We start from the raw sequence: 26,423 nt of genomic DNA, 5'->3' as shown, positions 1-26,423 counted from the left end.
CACGGAAGTGGCTATGTTAATGTGAGGGATTAGCATGATGTTAATGTGAGAAATTAGAGGGCACGGAAGTGGCTGTGTTAATGTGAGGGATTAGCTTGATGTTAATGTGAGAAATTCGAGGGCACGGAAGTGGCTATGTTAATGTGTGGGATTAGCATGATGTTAATGTGAGAAATTAGAGGGCACGGAAGTGGCTGTGTTAATGTGAGGGATTAGCATGATGTTAATGTGAGAAATTAGAGGGCACGGAAGTGGCTATGTTAATGTGAGGGATTAGCATGATGTTAAAGTGAGACATAAGCATGTAACTGTAGAAAAGCTACATCCATTTCAAACCTTTTAAAACAGTCTGCCTCAGCAGCAGACCACGTTTTCCCACCTGATGACGGACGCTTGTGTTGCGCCCGAAACGTCGTGATTTTATTTCATTTTACACCTACGTGACTTTACCGAAAGAACCAAAGAGTATGGATCCCTGCAGTCACAAAAGCTTCAAATCAAGACTGGCGTTCTACGTTTCGTGTAACCTGCGCCGCTGAAGCGAGTGCACATTTGCCCACCGCTTGCCATGTTACTGTGCGTGCGTAACGGTGTCTGACGCTGCACAGCTGTGCGTTCCCATCAAGTGCAGGCCGCGATGCACATCGTCATTACAATACGGCCAACCGGTGTCTAAACCTGCAGAGCGTTGACGTCCACCTCCACCTCCCCTCGGTTGACTCAGCCTAAACATTTGTTTGGTGAGAGAGCTCAAGAGAGGGCCCCCCTCTCCCTCTAGGGGGTGTATTGTCCCCAACTCTTCCACGCTGGACAGACGTCTTGGGAGAGGTGGGGGATACCCACACTTTACCCCCACCACATGTGGCGTGCCGATCGATCAACTGTGGTGAACGAATTTACACTGATGGGTAGACAGCAGAGGTGTGGACTCGAGTCATGTGACTTGGACTCGAGTCAGACTCGAGTCATGAATTTGATGACTTGCGACTCGACTTGGACTTGCATAACAATGACTTTGTCCCACCTATGAGATGTGGACTCGAGTCATGTGACTTGGACTCGAGTCAGACTCGAGTCATGAATTTGATGACTTGCGACTCGACTTGGACTTGCATAACAATGACTTTGTCCCACCTCTGGTAGACAGAGATGGTGGGGGGCTGGGGGGGGTTTAATAAACTAGCCCCATTGTTTCTAATTGCCGCGCCGGGAAATAGAACCCAGTTGGCGACCTCCACGTTGTAAATCCAGCACCCATTACAAAATGTTGAACTTCTTTCGCACCGTACGATACCCGTCCATATGTGTACTATGTATATATATAATGTGGATTCGCTAATAGGGGTTTTCCCCCTTTTTTCTGGAAACAAATTTGACTCCTTTTGCAAGGAATCATGTTTACATTAGCCACAATACTTGCAGTCAAAATGCAAACAAAAAAACAATACTCTGATTATTCATGCATCGTCCTTGTAACTCATTGGTCCACACCAGAGACAGCTTTTCTTAGAGCCTAGTCTGTGGATTCGTTCCATTTTAAATGCAACCGTATCTCGTCAAATTGTACACAATAGAGGGGACGTGCAGTCCAGCCGTTCATAGTGGGATTTGTCTGAGCGGGCAACAATTCTGTGCCGGTTTCAACCTTCTGAGTTTCATCAGCAGAGTCAGGCCTCACAAACCTTGGTTGCCCACAGAACGTGCTTTGTACTGGCAGGGTCTCCAGAGGTAAATAGGGCGGCTCCTGCCAATAACATCCGGCCAACAAAACATCAAAGCACTCCTCCCACGGGGTCTTGCCTCTGCTTGAGGATGAACTAATTGCCGTCAAAATGTAAATGGGAAGGAATTTTTAATCGCGTGGATATACAGCCTTTTGAAAATCCACTGCCGGATGACAGCCTCCCCCTAGCTACTCCATGCGGGTCGTGGGTTGGTGGTAAAGATGGGGAGCATTGGTGTGGGAACACAGAAGTACAGTGCCATACACCAATGCATTTTCTGCACTGCCTTCTCTTGCTCATAACGTGGCCTATAACACCTGTTATTCATGGTGTTTGTCCATTGCGTCTCTATTCAAGCTAAACCCTGCTTAGCTTCTGAGACCTGGCCATAGGGTTGCGGGTTGCTTAATCGTTAAAAAAGGGGGGGGGGGAAATAACAAAACATTTCCTCGCTTGAGCTCTGGTCTTTCTACCAGATGCATATTTCCCAGCGGTAATAGTTTGTTAAATGGAGACGATGTCCTTAACGCGAACGGGTGAATTGTTGCATTTGAATGTGCATCCTGGGAGCCTCGTTGATGAGAAAACTGAGATTGTTTTCTTATTGATCATTTTAATCCATCACCCGGTGGTTCCTGATCCAGACTGTCTCCCAGCACGTGTGACCAATGCATGTGCGTGTGTGCACGTGTGTTTGTTTGTGTCTGCCTCTCGCACTAACAGCTAACGCGCCGTCTTGCAGCAGCAGCCCGGTACGCACGTTTTCGACTCAATCGTTTCACAATTCAACATAACACATCGCGTCCGTCTCTCCCCTTGCATGCGTGTGACCCCGTGTATACAAAGTATGTGCGGAGCGGTTAGCACCCTGCACTATCCAACCTGGTGACCCGAGTTAAATTCCTGCTCCTCCTGGCCAACACCAGTGACGATTATCTGAACTGGTTCTGGGCCTCCCTTAGGTCTACTCAGCCTCAAGAAAGAATCTGGTGCGGTGTGTAAACATCACCGCTGGGGAGACAAAGGCGCTCGGGCGTATTGCTGGCCACCCACTCCCTCGTGTGCCGTGCTGACCTTCACAGGTGCTCGCTAACAGCACTTGCCCCTACAGTCTGTTAAGGCTACACGGGGGATCTTTGCCTTTTTCTTGTTGTGGAGAGTGGTAGTGTAGCGGTTAGCGCACTCTTGACAAACCATAGCGACCCGAGTTCGATTTACGCTCACAGCTCAACATTATTTGTGAGTATTAGAACCGATCCTAGGTCTCCCATAGGTCGATTCAGCCATAAATGCGTATCTGGTGCATTGTCTAAACATCAGTACTGGGGGGAACAACGGACGGCCGGGGGTTTTTATGGCCACCGACCCCCTCTCGTGTGCCATGCCGGCCTTAATAGGTGCTCGCTAACAGCACTTGACGTGTGTGTGACACGCCCATGTGTACGTGATTGACACCTGTGTGCGTGTGTTGTGTGAGAAGATGACCCTGTATGTGTATGATTTTGTGGGTATGTGTGTGTGTATGTGGCATTGAATCACGGTGCTTTTTTCTGGAAGACTTTGCTGTACATTCCTGGATTGTTCTGTTTGCGAGTAGTCACTTTAAGATGTTTTCTTGTTCGTGTGTTTTTGTTTGTTGCGGTTGCACCCGACTCAAGAGCCGAATGGCTCACAGGGCTATTCCAAATTAATGAAACTGAAACTGACATATAGGTAATATGACCCTGTATGTGTATGATTTTGTGTGTGTATGTGACACATATATGGCCCTGTGTATGCGTTTGCGTGACAAGCACGTGTGAGGTGCATTCGTGACACCCTTGCATGTGTGTGCGCGGTGGCAGATTGTTTGTGTCTGTATATCCCTGCCCACGATCCACCCCGGGTTTCGCCCGGCTGGATTTTGTGAGGAGCTCACAGATCCTTGAAAGATCTGGACATCGTCCCATCGGTGAGCTCCATCGGCAGGAGAGGCCGCATTGGCTGGGCCATGTAGCCTCCATGCCTAATCACCTCGTGCCAGATAAAGGGGGCAATATGGGCATATCCTAGATTTGAAGTTTTCGTGACTGCAGCGATCAATACTCTTTGGTTCTTTCGGTAAAGTCACGTAGGTAGAAAAATATAAAATAAATTGAATTAAACATTTTCTTGCTGTAGTTCTCACGCCTGATGATGATTGCTTGTATTGCAATCGAAACGTCGTGATTCAATTTATTTTATATGTTATCCCTACGTGTAATATGGGCATAGCACAGGCCAGAAAAGGAGTGAAATAGGCTGACATGGCACAGGAGGATATGTATCTGAGTGGACTTGCTAATGACTGATAATCAATGGGGCATCTGTGGAGGAGGCTGGTGAGGGACGCTACTGGGCAGTTGGAGGGCGCAATAACGGAGGACAGAGGAGCGACGCTCACAACGTTGAGCCGAGCGCTAGGCAGCTAAAACACAGCACAGCTGGTGCATCTGCCAGTCGTCACATCCAACCCGTGGATCCTTGGTTCTGTCTCATGGCCTCCTGTCAGCGAACCTTTGGCGATTTACGTAGCCTCAAACGTGCACACAGCCTGGCACGAACGCTGTGGTGACATCAACGCCACCGAGTGGTGAACGGCGACTGTTGTTGTTGTTGTTGCTGTATCCAAATGTGCGCTGGAAGGAGAGAATGACTCCCGTGTGTACGACCGTGTGTGTGTGTGCATTGCTTGTGTGTGTGTACGACCCCGTGTGGATGACCCCAGCGTGACCCATGTGACCGTGCGTGTGTATATGACTGTAGGAGCTTGTGTTGGGGTGTAGCAGTTACCACGCTGCGCTACGAACCCAACGACCCGAGTTGGATTTTCTGCTCACGGCCAACAACCAGTGACGATTATCTGAACCGGTCCTGGGCCTCCCTTAGGTCGGCTCAGCCTCAAATAAGTACCTGGCGTGGTGTATAAGCATCAGCGTTTGGGGAGATAAAGATGACCTGGCATGTTGCTGGGCACCCACCCCCCCCCTCGTTTGCCATTGCCGGCCTTCGTAAGTGTCTCGCGGAACAGCACTTGCCCCGACAGTATGTTGAAGGCTATACAGGGCATCTTTGCCTTTGTGTGCGTGTGCAGGAGAGGATGACCCCACACGAGGGCATCCGCCCGATGCGGGCGCTCTTCACGAGGGACGACCTCGTCTTCACCACCGGCTTCACGCGCATGAGCGAGCGACAGTTCGGCCTCTGGGACCCGGTGAGACTTCCACCAACAACAACAACACACGCGCGCGCGCAACATAAAATGTACACGCAATGCGTACAAAGACAAGCAGTCCCCCCCCTCCCCCCATAACGCCTTTCACCAACTCTTTGTTTGGTTCTTTCGGTAAAGTCACGTGGGTATAAAAGAAAGTAGATCACGACGTTTCGGGCGCAACGGAAGCTGTCCGTCATCAGGTGGGAAAGCATGGTCTGCTGTTGATGCGGAATGTTTTAAAAGGGTTGAAATTGGTGTAGCTCAAGGGTTATAAAGAAGTGGGCGGGGCTAGTGATGTTAATGTGAGAAATTAGCATGTAACTGGGCACGGAAGTGGCTATGTTAATGTGAGAGATTAGCATGATGGTAATGTGAGAAATTAGAGGACACGGAAGTGGCTATGTTAATGTGAGAGATTAGCATGATGTTAATGCGAGAAATTAGAGGGCACGGAAGTGGCTATGTTAATGTGAGAGATTAGCACGATGTTAATGTGAGAAATTAGCGGGCACGAAAGTGACTATGTTAATCTGAGGGATTAGCATGATGTTAATGTGAGAAATTAGTGGGCACGAAAGTGACTATGTTAATCTGAGGGATTAGCATGATGTTAATGTGAGAAATTAGAGGGCACGGAAGTGGCTATGTTAATGTGAGAGATTAGCATGATGTTAATGTGAGAAATTAGAGGGCACGGAAGTGGCTATGTTAATGTGAGGGATTAGCATGATGTTAATGTGATAAATTAAAGGGCACGGAAGTGGCTATGTTAATGTGAGGGATTAGCATGATGTAAATGTGAGGAATTAGAGGGCAAGGAAGTGGCTATGTTAATGTGAGGGATTAGCATGATGTTAATGTGAGAAATTAGAGTGCACGGAAGTGGCTATGTTAATGTGAGGGATTAGCATGATGTTAATGTGATAAATTAGAGGGCACGGAAGTGGCTATGTTAATGTGAGGGATTAGCATGATGTAAATGTGAGGAATTAGAGGGCACGGAAGTGGCTATGTTAATGTGAGAGATTAGCATGATGTTAATGTGAGGAATTAGAGGGCACGGAAGTGGCTATGTTAATGTGAGGGATTAGCATGATGCTAATGTGAGGAATTAGAGGGCACGGAAGTGGCTATGTCAATGTGAGGGATTAGCATGATGTTAACTTGAGAAATTAGAGGGCACGGAAGTGGCTATGTTCATGGGAGGGATTAGCACGATGTTAATGTGAGAAATTAGAGGGCACGGAAGTGGCTGTGTTAATGTGAGAGATTAGCATGATGTTGACGTGAGAAATTAGAGGGCACGCAAGTGGCTATGTTAATGTGAGAGATTAGCATGATGTTAATGTGAGAAATTAGCATGTAACTGTAGAAAAGAAGGAGAGGAAGAGCGGCCTCCTCGACGAGGGAGTGCAACCCATCGCATAGGATTGCCTAGCGCCGACTGATAGACGTAGCACTAGCATTATATAAAAAAAATAGATCTTCGGTTGACGAATGACGACCGAAAGTCAATATCAGTTTCGGCCAAAACCGTAACCAGACGGAAAGTAAAAAATTTACTTTCAGCCGAAACCGAAAGTAAAATTTTTACTTTCGGCCGAACCCGAAAGTATGCCGAAAGAGGCCATTTGCCAACTTTCGGCGCCGAAACCAAAACCAAATTTCGGTCGGCCTCTAGTTACAAAACCCACACACGTGCCTGATTTTTCTTCCTTGTTTCAGAAAAAATTCGAAGAACCAATCACGCTGCAGGAGCTCGACTCGAGCAATGGAGTCCTCATCCCGTACTACGACATGGACACAAACATCATCTACCTGTGCGGAAAGGTACACTCGGGTTTTCCCTGCCGTGAGCCTCCAACCGGTCTGATCGCAGCACCTGGGTCTCCCAACACTGACACCGGCGTCTGTACGAAGGCCATCCATCAAGGTCTTTGGGTCTCCTCCCATCGGCTCCCTGTCATCATCAGCTCCTTTAGAACTGATTTTTGTGTTGCGTGTGTTGTCCTTCCCTCGCGCCTCCGATTTGCACGGTTGACTAAGCTAAACATATAATAATAGGACAATGCATATATTATGCATATATTATCATAGTATGTTTTAGTTTTTTTGCATTTTGACTGCAAGTATTGTGGTTAATGCAGACATGAATCCTCGTAAAAAGGTTTCAGTTTTGTTGCCAGAAAAAAGGGGGAAAACCCCTATTATTATATTTTGGTACAGGCAAAGGAGGTCTAATGATGAAACTCAACATACCTACATCAACCATTCACCACTTTCACTCCCAGTGATTAGGTCTGTCCGTCCGCACCTACCAATGAGCGAGCCTTCCAAAACCCCAGCCCTAGCACCTGTGTCCATCTGCGATCTCCACCTAGCGAGCCTCTTCCATCGCACCTATAGCATCTGTGTCAGTCCACCTGTGACCCCCTCCCCCTGTCTCCAAGCTTCTTTTACTCTCCATTATCCATTAGCAAGCCTTCACTCCACGTGCAGCAGAATGGTCTATACCATAACAACCCAGCAATGTCTTCACTGGCGTCTTTCTGTGTGCGCCTCTGCGTGTGTGTACGTCTCTTGGTGTGGTGCTACTCCGGTTGTCCCTCTGGGCTGCCCAAAACATCTTTCCCCGTGTGTCTTCTCTGTGTATGTACCTCGTGTCCGTCCACGAGTCATTGTCTCCTGTTTCACGTTGGTGTGTTCAGCCTAGAAGATGAACACAAAAAATTGAGCAGTCTTTTGAAATGCGTGGTCAACCAGGTTAGTCTCTAACTGTGTTGTTGGCCGACTGGTTTGCATCGCGTTGTGTTTCTAAGGTTTGTTGAGTTTCTCGTCTCCCATCTTCTTTCTGTATTTGCCTCCGTGCAGTTTGCCGTTCTCTATGTGCTATGTACGCGGTGTCCCTCTGTGTGTTCCCTCGCTGTGTGTTTTACCCCATTCCCACCTGATGATGAGCGCTTGTGTTGCGTTCGAAACGTCGTGATTTATTTTACTTTAATTTTAATTTATTAACATTTTATTTTATTTCTACACACGTGACTTTACCGGAAAAAAAACAACGAGTATAATACGGTTTGGTTTTTTCGGTAAAGTCACGTAGTTTAAAAAAGGAAAACGAAAACAAATAAATTAAATCACGACGTTTCGGAGGCAACACAAGCCCCCGTCTTCAGGTGGAGCAGTCACAGCAAAATTACTGTCACAGCAAAATTACTGTATGCATTTTGCTGTGACTTCCACCTGAAGACGGGGCCTTGTGTTGCCTCCGAAACGTCGTGATTAAATGTATTTGTTTTCGTTTTCCTTTTTTCACCTACGTGACTTTACCGAAAAAACCAAAGAGTATGGATCCTTGCAGTCACGAAAGCTTCAAATCTAGAATTAGTATAATGCCTTCACTGCCCATAATGCACACGTCTCTACCCGATTTCTCCCTGTCAGTGAGCCCTCCTCACTATTCTAACCCCAGCACCTGAGTGTGTCCCTCATTATCTTTCCATCGGCAAGCTTTACCACTCCACCTCACGAACAGGTGTGAAATTGGCGAGGTACGTGTTCCCCTGTTACCTGTGAGTGAGCCTTCACTTATCTACCCATTCCACCTGAGTCCATCCCTCCCTATCATCCACCTCTCCGCCCACAGCACCTGGGTCCGCCCAATGAGCTCTCATCGCTCCACCCACTCCACTCACCTCCGCAACGAAGCAGGCCTGCCACGGATGTTATTCGGTTTTGATGTCGCTGACACTTAGTGCTCATCGACAGTTCTTGAGGAGGTTGTTATTTTCGCTGCTGTCACCGATGTTGCTGTTATACTGGTAGGAACCCACTGGTTCCACCAGCCCACAGGGGATTATTGTGTCCGTCCGCCCATCGTGCAGGGACGGGTTGGGTGGGGAGGGAGGGGCTGGGTGGGGAGGGGAGGGTGAGGAGGGGCTGGGTGGGAAGGGTGGGGCTGGGTGGGAAGGGGAGGGAGGGGCTGGGTGGGGAGGGGCTGGGTGGGGAGGGTGGGGCTGGGTTGGGGGTGGGAGGGGTGGGACTGGGTGGGGAGGGGCTGGTCACCCCGTGGTGCCCTTATAAAACTCAACGTTTAACCTACTCACGCCGGCTTGTGCCCGCCCTCACAATCGGGCATATTTGCGGAATACACCACGTCACCGTTGACCCTGGCCATTGACCGAGCAACCCAACGTTCCTACCAGCTCCCTCCGCAGGAATGTGTTTTTAATGACACATGGGTGTATGGAAAGTGGTAGTGTCGCGGTTAGCACCCCAAAAGTCTATTGAGGCTATACGGGGGATATTTGTCTTTTTGTCTTTTTGTGCGTGACAGGGCGACTGCACGATCCGCTATTTCGAGGTCACTCCGGAACCTCCCTACGTCCACTTCTTGAACCTTTTCAGCAGCAAGGAGCCTCAGCGCGGCATGGGCTTCATGCCCAAGCGTGGCCTGGACGTCAACAAGTGTGAGATCGCGAGGTACGCGCGCGTGTGGTGTGTGAGTGTGTGGTGTGCAAGAGCATACATTCATGAGACTTGAGAACCCGGTTTTTATCACGGGCATCTGAATCCCGGATTTTCAAACCGTAGGATCTCAGTGGTGTTAGCTCAGTGCTCTGATCTCTGAGCCACTCGGCCACTCAGCCAATTACTTTTAAGAAGCGCGTTGTAGAGGCTGGTAGAGGCTGTGTCTTCCTACAGCCCTTGTGGGTTTTGCGGATCCAAATCTAGGATCACAGCGGTGCCAACTGTGCCCCCTGACCTTTGAGCTGCCATGTGCCACTTCAACCACGTGGCTCCCACAGGTTAGCGCTCACGGTCGTGGGGAGATGTCCACCGATTGTATTAATGACTGAGCAGCTCCATCGTGTTATAAACAACTCCGGTAAAAAAAAAAACCATCCCATTTTGTCATATTTATTCCAGTTTTCATATTGAGTTTGTTCTCCTGTAATGCATGTTTTCATAACGCGAATTGGAGATAATGCTATGAATCTATTAAGGAACACATTTTTTATGACGCTAATTGGATATAACTCGATTGAGTGAGCATAACTACGTCGCGTCAGTGGAATAAGCGGCTGTACGGCTGCCTCGGCGTAGCATCACGCAAGGCGGGGATGCTGCTGGACGCTTCTAGATGCTACCCACGTGCCTCAGTCTTTGTTCAGCCTGCAAACGCATCTCACGTGTTATCGCAGACTGCGCTTTACCTGAAATTATATACTAGCTCCTTTGCCCGTCCTAGGACGGAAGCTGTAATATTTAGGAACAAATTGAGCAGTGTATCATTGTACCTTGTGTCAATTTATTGGCAGTGAATCTTGCACGAAAATATGTCATCAAACACTTCACTGCATTTCATTGTAGCACTGTATCAATGGCAGAGATTATTGCACAAAACTACATCATAAAACACCTCACTTCATGTCACTGTAGCACTGTATATCACTGTACCTTCAATTTGTTCAAATTCACTGCTCTGATTCTTTATTCTCCTCTGCTTTCGGTCGCTGGGGTAGAAATAAATTGGAAATCGATACAATATGTGGAAAATCACCGAGAAATGTATATTTTACCATAATGTAGAAGCATCAATTAGACTTACCTTTCGTCTCAAGTGCTGAAGAAATAAATAAAGACACCAAATCCACTTTGTTGCTGCGTAGAATTATTTATTAGATTCACTTTCAATAAAGAAACGTCAAACTTAGAGCGAATTTGCGAAAAAAATGATTTCCGCTCGACCTTCTGCATGAGTGTAGAAATCCACCCACTCATGAATATTAATGACAGGGGGGCGGTCCGGCATGTTGAGTGACGTCACGCGCTACACACAAATAGACATTCTTGGCTCATTATAGTAGTAAGTATTTAATTATTTATTATAACAAGATTTTACCATAAAGTGGCGTTCTTTAGGAACACGAATACCGCGTTACAGGAGAACGAACGATATGTATGATGCAAGGGCCTGCTTTTCTGGTTCTGTAGTGTGGCTTCTTGAATCTCTTCCACATTTTTTTATTGTTTCACATAAACCTTATGGCGGGACTCCCGGGGTCCCGAAAAAAAAAAATCGCAATTCATTAATTTACTTTTGGCGACTCCGTCCTACCGCGCACATAAACGCCGTGACCCACCTGGCGCGGATCATTCTGTTGTCATGTCGTGTCCAAGCGTAGCGGCGAGGACGAATACGCAGAAGAAACAAAACTTTGAAACTTTAATTAGCGCATCGTGTAGAGCTCGTGGAGAGGAATAGATGGCCGTGTCCTTTGCCTTCAACAGACGTAAAATGACGATTTAAAGCTTTTGTGACTGCAGGGATTCATATTCTTGGTTCTTTCGATAAAGTCACGTAGAAGGGAAATAATAAAATAAAACAAATATAAACATAATAAAATTCTCACGACGTTTCGGCCACAACGCAAGCAGCCGTCCTCAGGTGAAGAACAGAGCTGAGGACGGCTGCTTGCGTTGTGGCCGAAACGTCGTGAGAATTGTATTATTTTTATTATTTTATTATTTCCCTTCTACGTGACTTTACCGAAAGAACCAAGAATATAAAGAGACATAAAATGACGTCGCAACGCAGTTTATGTTGAGAGCCGGGGGCTTATGGGACCTCGTGGTTCCACCATAAGGTTCATATACTGCAGCCTGTTTCAGGTTTATAAACACATTTCAAGTTGTTTACAATCCATTGCAGATATCGCATTATATGGATACATTTACTGTCCGTTCCAAGGTCTGAAAACACATTTTGGCTTAAAAGGCCATTGTAGATTTTGGCATCGGCTCCAGCTTTTACAAAATTGTCCCACGCTTCATGACGCATTAGAGATTTAGCAATTTGAAGCTGGCATCATAAATACGGTGAATGTTTTATAACTTGTTCTAGGTTTTGCAATCTCTTCCAGGTTTTACAAGCTGCATGAACGCAGATGTGAGCCCATCATCATGACCGTGCCCAGGAAGGTAAGGACACCTTATCTTGCTGCAGCAGCAGCAATAGTGGTTGTAAATATTATGTAATTGGGCAAAAGTTCGCTGAGGCTAAAGGTCTCTTCCACAATATAAATCTCCGAGCATGAAATTCGGAATCCATTTCGCAATGAAAAGTGTTTTCGTGCACCGTTCGTGCAAAATCATAACATTGAAACAAAATTGAGTTCACCTTGATTACATAGGTAAAGGTTCAGCCCTGATGTTGCTCGCTCATGCCCCTGCTGGGGGATGGGGCCTCCACTAGAGGGGGGGGGGGGCTCAAGAGAGCCCCCCCCCCCCTCTAGGGGGTATATTGTCCCAACTCTTCCACAATGGACAGGCGTCTTGGAAGAGGTGGGGGTACCCACACTTTACCCCACCACACGTGGCGTGCCGATCGACTAACTGTGCTGAACCCATTGACACTTATGGGTTAGACAGAGATTGTGGGGGTTTAATAAATTATCCCCATTGTTGCTAATTGCCGCGCCGGGAAATAAAAACCCTACTGGAGACCTCAACGTTGTAAATCCAGCACCCAAAATGTGTGTGCGTGTATGTTGAACTTCTTTCACACCGTACGTAGGCAACCGTGCTAATCGGAGGTGCGGGGGAAGGACAAATGAACTAAACATAAAAAGCGGTTCTGAAGAAAATAGTTTTCAATTTAGATTTAAAAGTGCGTAGCTCCAGTTGCTTCATAACATCGGAAGTAAGGGTGTTCCAGACGGTCTATTCAAATACGTTTAGCTTGTTCTTCAAAATTGTATTGTGTTAGAAATGTTTATATAATGTAGTAGTTCAGAAAAATCTGGCTAGGTGGTGCTGTGATTGACTCACACTGGGAAGGGTTCACATTCAAATTCTGCTTAGGGATTGGACTCATTCCATCATACCTCAGAGGTCAATAAAACATGTATGACTTTGGGGGAAAGTCAAAAGTGGTTTTGGTATGGATAAACTGGCCCCCACCACGAAAAATGTGGAATTTCCACTGCTGCCTCAGGGCTTAAGTTTCAAATAACACACAATAGCGTAAAAAAGCACTCAGACTTTGTGTATTATGGTAAAAACTATCAACAGTTCCTGAAGAAGTGCATTGTGGTCCTTGTGTCTTCGGTCATCACTGACTGCTGCCTTCAGATGGTCACATTTACTCAGATTGTTTTTATGGTGTCCTAAGACAATCAGGAACTACTGCTGTTTTTTGCATCATGCACAGAGGCTGGAGTGCTTTGTATACGTTTTCGTGTGTTGTTTGAAACCTACGGTTGTCCAGCCTGCAACATTATTTTGTTTTGGTGAGTGTTTTCTCATCATTGACAGACTTGACGACACCAGGAGCTGCCAACAGACACAATCGTAGATTGGGCCACGATGCCTCACACTCCCGGTGACGCGATGTTTTATCCTCGGCAGGGGTGCAACTATTGGGTATGCAGCGTGATGCGACACATAGATACACAGTCGGCCGCAAGGGGGCCCCGAATCAACAGATTAAACGAGGACAAAATGTTAAGAAAAATTATTCGAATTCTTTTTTTTTCTTCAAAATTAACCATGAATGCCAAAAAAACATTGTTACAAATGAAGAAAAAATAATATTTTCCGAAGAAAAAAAATAAGTAGCGTAAAATATTAGTCGCGCTACTGGTGTTTGTTACTGAACCCCAGGATTGATAGCAAGAGGCATGATAACTTAATTGGGAGTTTTTTTACCTTTAAATATTTTCTATTGCATACAGGTAAAAAAAACATCCGTAGCTATTTCAGTAAAAGTAAGTCGGGAGAAAGGAGGGGGGGGGGCACGGTCGTATGCTGCATATCCCCGTTGAAATAGGTCAATGCGCCCCTGAATCTCGGCCATATGCAACCTTACAGGCAAGTGATATCTGAGCTTGCCGTCGGCCTCCTCTTGCAGGTCGACTCAGCCTTAAGTGAGTGGCTGGCTGCAGGGTGTATGAACATAAGCACTTGGAAGACCGACGCAGCCGGGCGTAATGCTGGTCGCGTCACGCGTTCGTGTGCCGTGCCGCCTTTTTAATAAAAAATTACAATCTTTACTGATCATATCTGGATTCGAATGATGTACATTTCGCCTAGATCAGTGGTTCTCAACCTTTTTCTAGCTACTGTACCCCCGTGTTGAATTTTTGTTTCAACCGAGTGCCCGCCTTGCCGCAGCTAATGTGGTTCGGAGAAATAAATGTATGAATAATGAACAATAGTATTTTAACCAGTTGTCCATTTTGTGAGGTATCCTAACTAGATAAGTAACTGCATGGGAATAAAACAAAATCAACGGGACGCTCAGCATGCGTGACGTAATTGGTTCGCCCTTGCTGGCGACGCTCGGAAACCACATTGTCTACGATCAATGAGTTTAGAAAGGTCTTTTATATCGGTCTAGGTTACCATATTGATTTCAATTTTATCTTTGGTTCTTTCGTTTCGATTGCAACACAAGCGATCATCATCAGGTACAAATGAAATAGAAAACAAACCGAGTAAGCTTAGAAATATAATGTAACACAACACAGAGAGTCGTCTAACATAACAGTCAACACCCTACCTGGTTGATTACGTTCTTCCAAAGAGTGCTAAATTTGAGAGAGAGGTAAAACACAGAACCGGAGACACATAGACAGACACATAAGCAGAGAGAGCTAACACAGAGACACACACAGAGAGAGAGACACACATAGGCCTATGTGTGTGCCGATTGAGAACCGCTGGCCTAGACGGTGGTATTAGTTATGTTTAAGGAAACACAACAACTCGGGTGACGAGAAGGCTACCAGCCCCCTTTCCATTTTTCCAACCGCAAGGTTAGATTTCACAATCGTTTGTCATTTTGGATGAAGGTCTCCCCAGGCTCTGTCTGGACATACTTCACCACGCCGGTCAGCGCCGGTTGGTGAAGAGTTGCCCAGAAACGACACCGATGTTAGTCATGGGCTGGCAATAAAACCCGAGTGGCCAGGTTGATAGCGCAATTCGCTCACCACTGCGCCACCACTCACAAATGTCTACTGGACAATCTGTAAAAAAAAAAAGCTTCATAGCTCATCGGATTCCTCCAGTATAAATACATTTTATGATCTGATCCTTCTGATCACTCCGCCCCTTTGCTGGGTGCCCGCTCGCAATACTTGACCCCCCACCCCCCCATGGTCTACACACTGAGGGCGTCTTTGTCTTTGCAGTCGGACCTTTTCCAGGACGACCTCTACCCGGACACGGCAGCAGCTCAAGCAGCCATCGAGGCGGACGAGTGGCTGAGTGGCAAGGATGGCGAGCCCGTGCTCGTGTCACTGCGGGGGGGCTACGTGTCTACGCGTAGCAAGGACGTCAAGGTGCATTCCCTCTGCACCTTCAGCACAACTACACCAATACCAACCGTGCGCCATTCGCACGCTAAGTGGCGGTGACGTCACCACGGCGCCTGTGCCAGGCCAGGTGAGCTTAGAGGCCACGTGAAGTGTCGAAGACTCGCTGACAGGAGGTCACAGGACAGACCCAAGTGCCATGGGTTGACCGACTGAGATGACCGGCAGATGCACCAGCTGTGCCCCCTACTGTGCCAACTTGCTGGACTTTAGCCGCTCGGCGCTCCGCTTGTTGTTGTGCGCGTCGCTCCTCTGCCCTCCATTTTTGTTGGAGGGCGACTGCCTTCAACTGACCAGAATTGTCTTTCATAGAGGTCGATCTTGACACCGCCGGTACCAGTAGTGTCAAGATCGGCCAGCGGTGTCAGCTGCACATCCTCCAGTATCGCATCAGTCCATATTTTCTCAGGACAGGAGACACCGCCACTCCACCTGAATCTGTATCGTTACCTCCTGTCGGCCAGCATCGACTGCCCCACCCACAGAACCTGGGTCTATGAACCTTCACAACTCCACCTTCAAGGACCGGGTCTGTCGTATGACCTCCCATTAGCGGGTCCTTCAGCCTTTCCAACCTCAGCACCTAGTTCTGTCCTTTTGACCTTCAATCGAGGAGCCTTCAGCACTGCCCATGACCACATGTATGTATGTTGAACTTCTTTCACACCATGCGTAGCCGACCATACTAATCGGAAGTGTGGGGGAAGGACAACAAACTTCACACAACAAAGCAGTTCTAAAGAAATTGGTTTTTAATCGAGATTTAAAATCGCATAGCTCCAGTGGCTTTTTAATATCGGAAGGAAAAGTGTTCTAGACGGCCGCAGAAGTGGATCTGAAAGTGCGTGATGCAATTACTTCATTCAATGGCTAGCCAAAAGCTGCTGCGAGGATGACCGGGGTTTGCATGATGGTTTATGCTCCTTGACGAGATCAGCGAGGTGTTGTGGTTCAGGAGAGGGTAGGTTGGCGAGAGAAACCACCCAGAGGTCGGTGTTCAAGGGGAACATCTTAATCCATACGGGGTGGTGATGAGACTGTGAGAGCGGCCCTCGGAGGTCAGGTGTTCAGTAGGCTCGTGGAAATAGGGCTCGCGTGACACACACACATTAGTGGCAGTCGCCCAAGTCTGATACACACAGTCGATGTCGATTGTACCACATTTGTGGGACCTCGTGGACGGGTTGAAATTGTATTATTATTGAACAGTGCTAGTTGAATGGCGCCATCTTACATTGCTGCACGCTCACAGGTTGTGCGACGGAACGTGTTGGACAACCGCCCGGCGAACCCGGACGTTCGCAATGGAGCAGCTCCGCCCCCAACGCTCGCCCGCAGCAAATCCGTGTGCATGGGCGGCAAGGAAATGGTGAACACACAAACACGCAACAAGAAAGGCAAAGATCCCCCGCACAGCGTTAACAAACTTTTGAGGCATAAGCCATTAGAGGATACCTATGAAGGTGCGGTATGGCAAACGAGGGGGTGGGTGGCCAGTACCATGCCCCTTAGTGGCGATGTTTACGCACCGCACCAGGTACTCATTGGAGGCTGAGTTGACCTAGGGGAGGCCCAGGACCAGTTGAGATATTCGTCACCAATGTTGGCCTTGAGCAGGAATCGAACTCTGGTTGCCAGGCTCGTACTAACTACTACTAACATACTAATCACGACACTACCACTCCCCAAACATTTACACACGTTAAGAAGACAGCAGGGATTTGCCACTTAAGTGGAAATGATCACGGGAACCTGTGCCACGTACATTTCCACGCACGTACATATGTACACGAAGACGACCCCATATAGTGTTTTAACAAACTGTTATGGCTAAGTGTTACGAACACCGATGAAGGCCGATACAGCAGCACCAGGACTTGGTTCAGATATTCTCCAGTTATGTTGGCCATGATCAGGAACCGACCTTGGGTTGCCAGATTCACATAGCAATGTGCTGCCCACTGCACCACTGCTCAATGCACGTACGTACACATATTTACCAATACAGTCAAACCTTGGATTACGAGCATAATTCGTTCCGGAAACGTGTTTGTAATCCAAAGCACTCGTACATCAGTTGTGATCACATGACGCTCGGCAGACAAAGCGTAAACACGTACTAGTCGTATTGCAAGACCTCAATCGTTTATCAAATTAATATTTTTTTAAACATTTTGTTCGTCTTGCAAAACACTCACAGACCAAGTTACTCGCAATCCAAGGTTTTACTGTACCCGACATTCTCCACTAAGTGACAGTGACGTCACCACGGCGCCTCTGCCAGGCCAGGTGCACTTTGAAGCCACGTGCAGTATCGAAGGCTCCTTGGCAGGAGGTTATTCATGTACAAAGACAAAGCTCCCCCGTATAGCCTGTAACATATTGTTGGGGCAAGTGCTGTTAGCGAGCACCGATGAAGGCCGGAGCGGCACACGAGGGGTTGGGCGGCCAGGAACCATGTCCGACCGCCCTTGTCTCCCTAGTGGCGATGTTTACACACCGCACCAGGTACTCATTTGACGCTGAGTTGACCTAGGGGAGGCCCAGGACTGGTTCAGATAATCGTCACTGGTGTTAGCCGTGAGCGGGAACTGAACTCGGGACGCCAGGTTCGTAGCGCAGCACGCTAACCGCTACACTACCGCTCCCCACTATGCACAGGCACACGAGCACATACAGCAATAGCGACCACCATTCTCCACTAAGTGGCAGTGAGGTGACTACGGTGCTTGTGCCAGGCTAAGTGCACGTTTAGGCTACATCAAATGTTGAAGGCTTGCTGACAAGAGCGTCAACAGGATAGATGCAGGACTTGTGTTTTAACTGGAAGAGATGACGGGCAGATGCACTGCCTGCACTGCCCGCTGTGTTACAGTCACCCAGCACTGTATTCATCATGAGCGCTGCTCGCGCATGCAGTGGCTTGGCATGTGGGCCACATGATCAAACCAATCCATATATTGTGGGCCACATGATCAAACCAATCCATCTATTGTGGACCACATGATCAAACCAATCCATCTATTGTGGACCACATGATCAAACCAATCTATCTATTGTGGACCACATGATCAAACCAATCCATCTATTGTGGACCACATGATCAAACCAATCCATCTATTGTGGGCCACATGACCCAACCAATCCATCTATTGTGGGCCACATGATCAAACCAATCCATCTATTGTGGGTCACATGATCAAACCAATCCATCTATTGTGGGCCACATGATCAAACCAATCCATCTATTGTGGGCCACATGACCCAACCAATCCATCTATTGTGGACCACATGACCCAACCAATCCATCTATTGTGGGCCACATGATCAAACCAATCCATCTATTGTGGGCCACATGATCAAACCAATCCATCTATTGTGGGCCACATGATCCAACCAATCCATCTATTGTGGACCACATGATCAAACCAATCCATCTATTGTGGACCACATGATAAAACCAATCCATCTATTGTGGGCCACGTGACCCAACCAATCCATATATTGTGGACCACATGACCCAACCAATCCATCTATTGTGGACCACATGATCAAACCAATCCACCTATTGTGGGCCACATGACCCAACCAATCCATCTATTGTGGACCACATGACCCAACCAATCCATCTATTGTGGGCCACATGATCAAACCAATCCATCTATTGTGGGCCACATGATCCAACCAATCCATCTATTCCTCATTAGGCCCTCCATGCCTGCTGGAGGACCTTATAGGAACAATACAGGGTGCTGAAATTTTATTTTAGCACTTATATGGGACGATCGTTTTTAATAGAAAAAGAACGGATAATACACCGTAACAAATGTATGTTAATAGCTTCAAAAAGCCAAATAGTCTCTTCTTTGTTCGCCATCATTGTCGACGCACGTCTGGAATCTTCTCCAGATGGTCTCGAGAGCCCGGAGGCACATTTCTTGTGGTATTGTTGCAAATTCTAAGATGTCTTAAACATTCTTTTGAAGCACCCTATATATCTATTTCAAGAGTATAGGAGCTCCTCACACAATCTACTGTGGATACACCCAGGACTGATTGTAGGCAGGCCAGCCTCAGTGTGCCAGGCCAGTGCCAGCGTTCCTGTGAAGGAAGTCTGTGTGTTACAAGTGTAGATCGATGGCAGGATTGTGGCCGAAGCAGCTTCCGCACGGTTCAACGCAGCTGATGAGGAGGAAACGATAACGAACTCGAACGATGAATCTGAACCTGTCCTGGGCCTCGCCTGGGTCGTTTCAGCCTTAAATAGTTCAAGTTAATTTATTAGGTATAGCCCTGTGAGTCATTCGGCTCTTGAATCGAGTGCAACCGCAACAAACAGAAAACAAAAACATGAACAAGAAAACATCTTAAAGTGACTATGTGCAAACAGAAAATCCAAGAAAAGACAGCAAAATATTGCAGAAAGAGCACCGTACATCAACACTGCGTGCAAAAATCCCAGTGGGATGCAAGTCAAACAACAACAACCACAAGACAACTTAGATTAAGGCCATCAGTCTAACTCTGTACTACAACAAACAAACATGGCCAAACCAAAAATACTTTTCGAAAATCACCAAAATAAAGCCATAAAAGCAATGAAACAGTGATCATAGGAACTGTGACCGAATTTTCACAATAAACGACGTAAACAACATGTACTACCAAACTCTGCAGCCATAGCTGGCTGCATGAGTCACTCTACAACAAAATAATTACCTGTTGTGATGTGTAAACATCACGACTGGGGAGACAAAGGCGGCCAGGCGTGGATGCTGGCCACCCACCCCCTAATATGGCCGTGGCGGCCTTCATAGGTGCTGCTCACTGAGAGCACTTGCCCCAACAGTCTTGTATTGGTAGGAACCACCTGGTTCCACCAGCCCACAGGGGATTATTGTGTCCGTCCGTCCGTCGTGCATCCAAAAATGGGAGGGGTGGGGCTGGGTGGAGAGGGGAGGGTGGGGAGGGGTTGGGTGGGGAGGGGCTGGGTGGGGAGGGGAGGGGCTGGGTGGGGAGGGTGGGGCTGGGTGGGGGGTGGGGCTGGGTGGGGAGGGGCTGGTCACCCCGTGGTGCCCTTATAAAACTCAACGTTTAACCTATTCACGCCGGCTTGTGCCTACCCTCACAGTCGGCCATATTTGCGGAATACACCACCAGCTCCCTCCGCAGGAATGTGTTTAATGCTATACGTGGGCGATCTTTGTATGCTGAGCGTGCTTTCCTCCCCCCCCCCCCACTCAGTCATACGAGGACATCCTCAAGGACGTGTGCGACGAGGTGGGGCTCCTGCGCACGGTCGTGCGCAACCAGGAGCGCCGCATCGGGCAGCTCGAGGAGTCGGTGTCGTCGCTGACTCAGGCCTTGGAGGAGGCGCTCGCCATGGTCGACTCGGACGAGGAGCCCTCCCGGTCGACGGGTGGCCGGGACTGGCGCTGGGATGGACCGTCGAGCGGAAGGGACGCGGACGCCGGACGCGGGTGGGGACAGCCGTCGGCGCGCGCACAGGCAGACAAAGCGGCGGCGGCGGTGGGAAGGAGGGAGCCCCTCCCGGACCCAGACAGGGCCAGAGACAAGGGCAGAGATGTCGCTGTCGACAGGCGTTCGGACGAGGGTGGGGTTAAGACGAAGGAGAAAGAAGGCCGTTCGCACTCGGAGAAAGATAAGGCGAAGGGGAGAGGGAATGAGGCCGAGACGCGCACGGACAAAGCCAGAGATAAGGCAAAGGACAGGGATGACTGTTCAGGCAAGGGCAAAGCTGCAGACAGTGCAAAGAGTGTCGAGAAAGTGAGTGCTAAAGCAAAAGACAAAGACAACCGTGCGGACTTAGCGACGCACTCAGAGAAGGACAAAATCGGGGATGGGGAAAAAGGCAGAGACAAATCGGTGGACAAAGAAGCGCACCTTGACAAAGCCAGAGATAGGTCTAAAGATAGAAGTGAATGTTCGGACAGAGCCAAGGACAGAGTATCGGACAAAGAGAAACACTTTAACATCGAGACACTGCTCGACAAAGACAGGCAGAAAGACAAACACTTTAACATCGAGACACGGTTGGACAAACGCAAGGATAGGGGCAACCACGAGGAGACGGGGGCGCACACGGGGAAGGACACGCCCCACGGAGACACTGCGGTGAGCGTTAGCGAGCCTGGGCAGACGGATGCGGACAAGGATGTCCCTGCCACCATTTCGGGTGCAGGCGAGGGTCACACGGAGACACCTGCCACAATAGCCGAGGTGCCCTCGGACAAAGGGGACTTGCACTCAGACACAGGCAAATCGCCAGGCACTCAGGCGGTCGTGTGACGCTCGTTCCGGAGGTCGAGGGGGCTTGGGGGGAGGGGCCGCTGGACGCGCGCACGAGCTCTTGAATTGAAATGCTTGACGAAAGAATATCTCGGAACCTTTTGGGATTGTGTCACGATTGTTTCCCAGGCGTTGAGACTATCAGACGTGCTGGGGCCGGAAGGTGCATCCATTGTGGGGCACGTCTTTGATAGAGCTGGCAGAGCTTCACATCTATCGATTTTTTCAGGGAAAGGCTGGAGAAGCTGATGCTACAGATCTTCTTCTGTTGCCTTTTTTTTTAATAGACACCTCTTAACGAGCAATTCGATGGTACTTCTTGAATGCTGTGCAGTGCGGCACGCCGACATTTCAGTCTTCTGATATATTTATACATTTCGGCTGTCAGGAGTTGGCCAAACCGACCGACCAGTGCGATAACCAAAAGGATGCATTTGGTGCACATCGGTGTGCAGGTTTGAGATCATCAGCTCGCTACAATCGATAACCCTGATTAAGCCGCGGGTGACTGCCTGGATTTCCGAACCCAGAACTGCAGCAGTCGCAAATCAGTGCTCAAATGCAGGCGATCGATCAGTCACCCTACCGTGTAACTCGGCTGCAACAAGGCACTTTTTTTTGGAATCGGTCAAAGGTTAAGTAGAAATACGTGCTTGTGGATGGCACAATGCCTATTAAAATTGCAATTCTTAATGGGACTGCGTTTGCAAGAGTGACTGGAGGCCTCCTTAGACTTCGCCCCCCACCACCGCGTCACCTTTCACCTCGTACGACTGGGGCTTTCACCCAAGTAAACCACTACCTTGCCACTGCTGCCCCGTAGTGGAGGCGCGGTGTATTCACGGATTTGGGGTCAATTCAGTCTTTTTGTTACATAGGTCAAACATCTGAGGTGGTATGCAGCTGATCTAGCAATCTGTCTTATTTCTTCTGGGCAGAACGAGTCATTACTAGTTTCTGTACGGCACAAAAAGTACTCGAGTAATGGAGTTTCGTATATATAATGAGTTTTAAGCGTGTGCTAAACACACTCAATTTGACTTTAAATCTTTCCACTCGGGAAAGCTTCGCCGCTGAGTCTTCTCCAAGACTCTTCTTCCTGAATGTTAGGCGAGAGAGGTGAATTTATTTTTTGAGTCTTTGGTTTTTGTAGGAAACTTTTTAGGAATAATCGTTATTTTATAATGCGCCTTTCATATCGAATTATCTCGACGTGCTGTATGTAAAAAAAAATACAGTTTAATCTATCCTCACAAGTACACATACACATCAAATCGAATTGCAGTAAAACCCGATAATAAATAACAATAATGGTAACTGCACTTGCAACTTAAATAGGTGGCGAGATGTTGACTCCCTCACCTGACATGCGGGAGGTCGTGGGTTCGATCCCGATCCTGGCGCCTGTATATTTGGAGTTTGCATGCTCTCCCCATGTTTGCGTGGATTTTTTTCTCCGGGTCCTCTGGTTTTCCCCTCAACATTTAGAAACGTGCGTTTTAGAGTATTTGGCTGCTATACATTTCTACATGATAAGCCACTTCGGTGAGCTTTCATTTGTGACCAGGTTGCTTCTGAAAAAGAGCTGCATAGCTCAGTGAGCCTTACCTGGTAAAATAAAAAAATATTTTTAAAAAAATTATTCAGACCAACCACAATTAAAGGCCAATAATAATTGCACTCGGTAGCGGTAAAACTACCGGAAAAGCCAAACGCAAAATTAAGGACTGTATATTTATGATCAGCTTCGATGAGAATTATTACACTCAACATTAAACGTGAAATACAATGACATCCAAAAAGCAGGCATCTCTTATGAAAGCGTACAAGATAACCCCCAAGCGCAGATGTACACAGCAAGCCTGGTTGTTGTACTGCCCTACACAAATCATACTTCATTGCCCAGTTGATGGTCGACTCATGGCTGATCGATTGGTCCACCAGACCAACCTCCCGTGCTGCCGGATTGGACATGCAGGAGAAACACCGTGTCAGCCGACTGGTGACAATTGTCAATTAAACCCTTGCAGTACTAAAGGCTCACACCGGGCAGTATTACTCCAATGGCCGTTTGGGCACCATGGTAAGCGAGATGTTAACTACCTCGCCTGGTATAGAGGAGGTTGTGGGTTTGATCCTGACCCTGACGCCTGTATAGTTGGAGCGTGCGTGTTCTCCCCGTGGTCGCGTGGATTTTTCTCCGGGTCTTCCGCTTTTCCCCTCCACATTTAGAAACATGCGTCTGGAGTATTTTGTCTGCTGCTAAATTTCCACGCGATAGGCGACTTCGTTGAGCTATCATTTGTGGCCAGGTGGCTTCTGGAAAATAGCTATTCAGCTCAGTGGGCCTTACCTGGTAAAAAATAAAAAAAATGGTTTAGTTGTATACTCTTTGGTTCTTTCGGTAAAGTCACGTAGGTATTTTTATTCTTATTTTTTTATTTTTTCACCTACGTGACTTTACCGAAAGAACCAAAGCGTATAGATCCTTGCAGTCACGAAAACTTCAAATCTAGAATGGTTTAGTTTAGTTAGCGTGCATAAACACCGAGGGATGGGATCGAGCGAGAGGGGACTTGCAATATGGAGAGACGCATTTCTGAGTTGCTCTGCTGCAAGAGAGGTGCCAACACCTGGCTTCTTCCTAGGGTGGTTCTAAAACATTTGCCCAATAATAGACGTCTTAACGTGGCCGTGACGACAAATCAGGCCAGTTCACACAAATTCAAGGGGGTCCGCAGTGCGTGGCTGTAGTCAAGGTCACACGTGGGCACTTGCAATTTGTATCAACTGCATGTTGTAATTAGAATATGCGCAATGTGCCGGGCTATTGACGTGATCGTGTGCCAGATAAATGGCAGTGAAACTCATCCTATTCACCCTTCTGTACTCTGCACCCGCAACTCGTGTGCATTCGTGACGGACTGGACTCATAAGAGTGCGCGACAAGAAATGCCGAGACTTACTTCACTAACAATCGACCTTCCGATTATCCACTCGTATGCACAGATACGAGGCGTAACACAGAACTAGTGGCCAATCCCATCCCATTAACCATTCTTATTTTCGCAGCTTTTGAACCAACCTAAATGTACCCGTAAGAGAGGCCTCACGGAAGCATTTTATTTAGCCGGGCTGTGTCGAGGCGAGGATTTGGTGGACCAGGTGATAAAACTCTCTGTGGGTATCGATGAGGTTCCACACCCTGGCTTGCCAGGAGAAGGCAGTACAGCAAAATGTGAACCCTCACCAGTTCCATCTGTATGGGATCGAGTATTACCCCCTCGCACTAGTGGTGCTCTGGTTTCCTCCCACTGGCCGATTATACCTTACCATAAAAAGGACTCCAGGGGGATTGGGGGTAAATTTGGCACTGTCACACCACTTGGCTGTCTTTCCCATGTATGGTTCTTCCCCGCATCTCCGAGTCGTTTTATTCCCCTCTATCTCAGAGTGAGCGATAACCGTGCATGTATGTACGTTGAACTTATTTTGCACCGTGCGTAGCTAAACGTGCTAATCGGAGGCGCACGTTACAAGTAGAAATTACATAATTGTACAAGTGATCCTATTCGCGACACTCAAACGTGGATGAGAGGAGTAACCTGGAATTGGCCATGATTTTCCACGCAGGAAAATAGCAGAACGTGCAGATCCACCCGTAGCGCCCCCTGCCTCGACAATCGCCAAAAGTAAAGAATCCCAGAATTGTGACAGAATGTTGGTGGGGAGGGACTTAGAGACAAGAGGTTGGTGGTGATGAGGCTTGTGATTGGCAGTCCTTGCCGGTCGCATATCGACCGTACAAACCCTTAGGGATATCGCACAAGCAACGAAGAAAGCATTGGAGAAGCGTGGTGGTGGTGGCATCAGTGACATTGTGATGACCCCCCCTTGACAATGTCAAATATGGAAAAGAAAACTCTACAATAACAATAAAAAAATCGCTCAGATTCACAATAGATGTACACGTCGTGGGAGGAAAACCCCTTTGCACTTTCTCCAGTCTCGTGTTTGCCGCATGGTACCGGCCACAGTGTGGTGGTGTTAAGAGTGAATTTCCATCAACAGGTCGACGTTATTCAGCCGGCTGATGCCACCGTGCTCTGTTGAAGTTTCCCCACAGTGGGTCAAGCCAGTGCTGCTCAATGTAATCAACCAATTCTAGAGAAGGAAAGGTCCACAGTGAATGGAATCTCTGCTGACACGCGTACACGACCGACCGATTTACGGCCAACGCTGGATGGAGGGCCTCCTCTCCACGCAATGCGGTTCACGTGGGGATTAATTGACCGTGAAGTCTAATGTCAGTGCGGGTCGGCGATGAAGTGCAGCATAGCTGCGGGAGCATAGAAGTACAATACAACGAAGTAGGGCAACGGGCACAGGAACCAGCGGTCAGTTTCAAGCTGGTTTAAAGAGAAACTCGTTTCTTGTGACACTTTCACGAATTGGCTTTGGGATGAGAACTTTGTGGACTTTAATAATTATTAATTGGCTCATATTCTTCCTTCTCCTCCTTCTTCTTTCGTATGGCTGATGTAGATGCAGAGCAGCAACTACAAATTCACACTCAGGTGGTCAAGCCAGATAACTGCGTCAGGAGCACCGGAGTGCATCGCTGTGATGTCTCCTGCGTGTGAACACGTGTGCATTAATCCACGTTGTAACGGATGTAATATTTAATCCTCTCCCTCCCCCTCTCCCTGTCTGTGTTGCTTTGGGAATAAATCGCACGCGGTGCAATATGCACCGTACTTCCGTATGGGTGGA

The 26,423-nt window shown here is 47.9% G+C and overlaps 1 protein-coding gene across 1 annotated transcript in view; it reads left to right on the top strand.

Moving 5' to 3' along the window:
- Positions 1-22,343, top strand: part of CORO1C (coronin 1C) — a 61,288-nt gene extending 38,945 nt beyond the window's left edge. The window contains exons 6-12 of the mRNA XM_078620165.1: positions 4,837-4,956; positions 6,685-6,789; positions 9,296-9,441; positions 11,886-11,943; positions 15,159-15,308; positions 16,594-16,710; positions 20,586-22,343. Coding sequence (XP_078476291.1) covers positions 4,837-4,956; positions 6,685-6,789; positions 9,296-9,441; positions 11,886-11,943; positions 15,159-15,308; positions 16,594-16,710; positions 20,586-21,650 — 1,761 coding nt within the window. The 3' untranslated portion in view covers positions 21,651-22,343. The remainder of the gene's footprint in view (positions 1-4,836; positions 4,957-6,684; positions 6,790-9,295; positions 9,442-11,885; positions 11,944-15,158; positions 15,309-16,593; positions 16,711-20,585) is intronic.
- The last annotated feature ends 4,080 nt before the right edge of the window (positions 22,344-26,423 follow it).

Source organism: Lampetra planeri, chromosome 3, assembly GCF_965212315.1.
Source record: "Lampetra planeri chromosome 3, kcLamPlan1.2.h2, whole genome shotgun sequence".
Lineage (NCBI taxonomy): Eukaryota > Metazoa > Chordata > Hyperoartia > Petromyzontiformes > Petromyzontidae > Lampetra > Lampetra planeri.
Note: the sequence above shows the minus strand (reverse complement) of the source record. Positions and strands in the feature narration are given on the sequence as shown.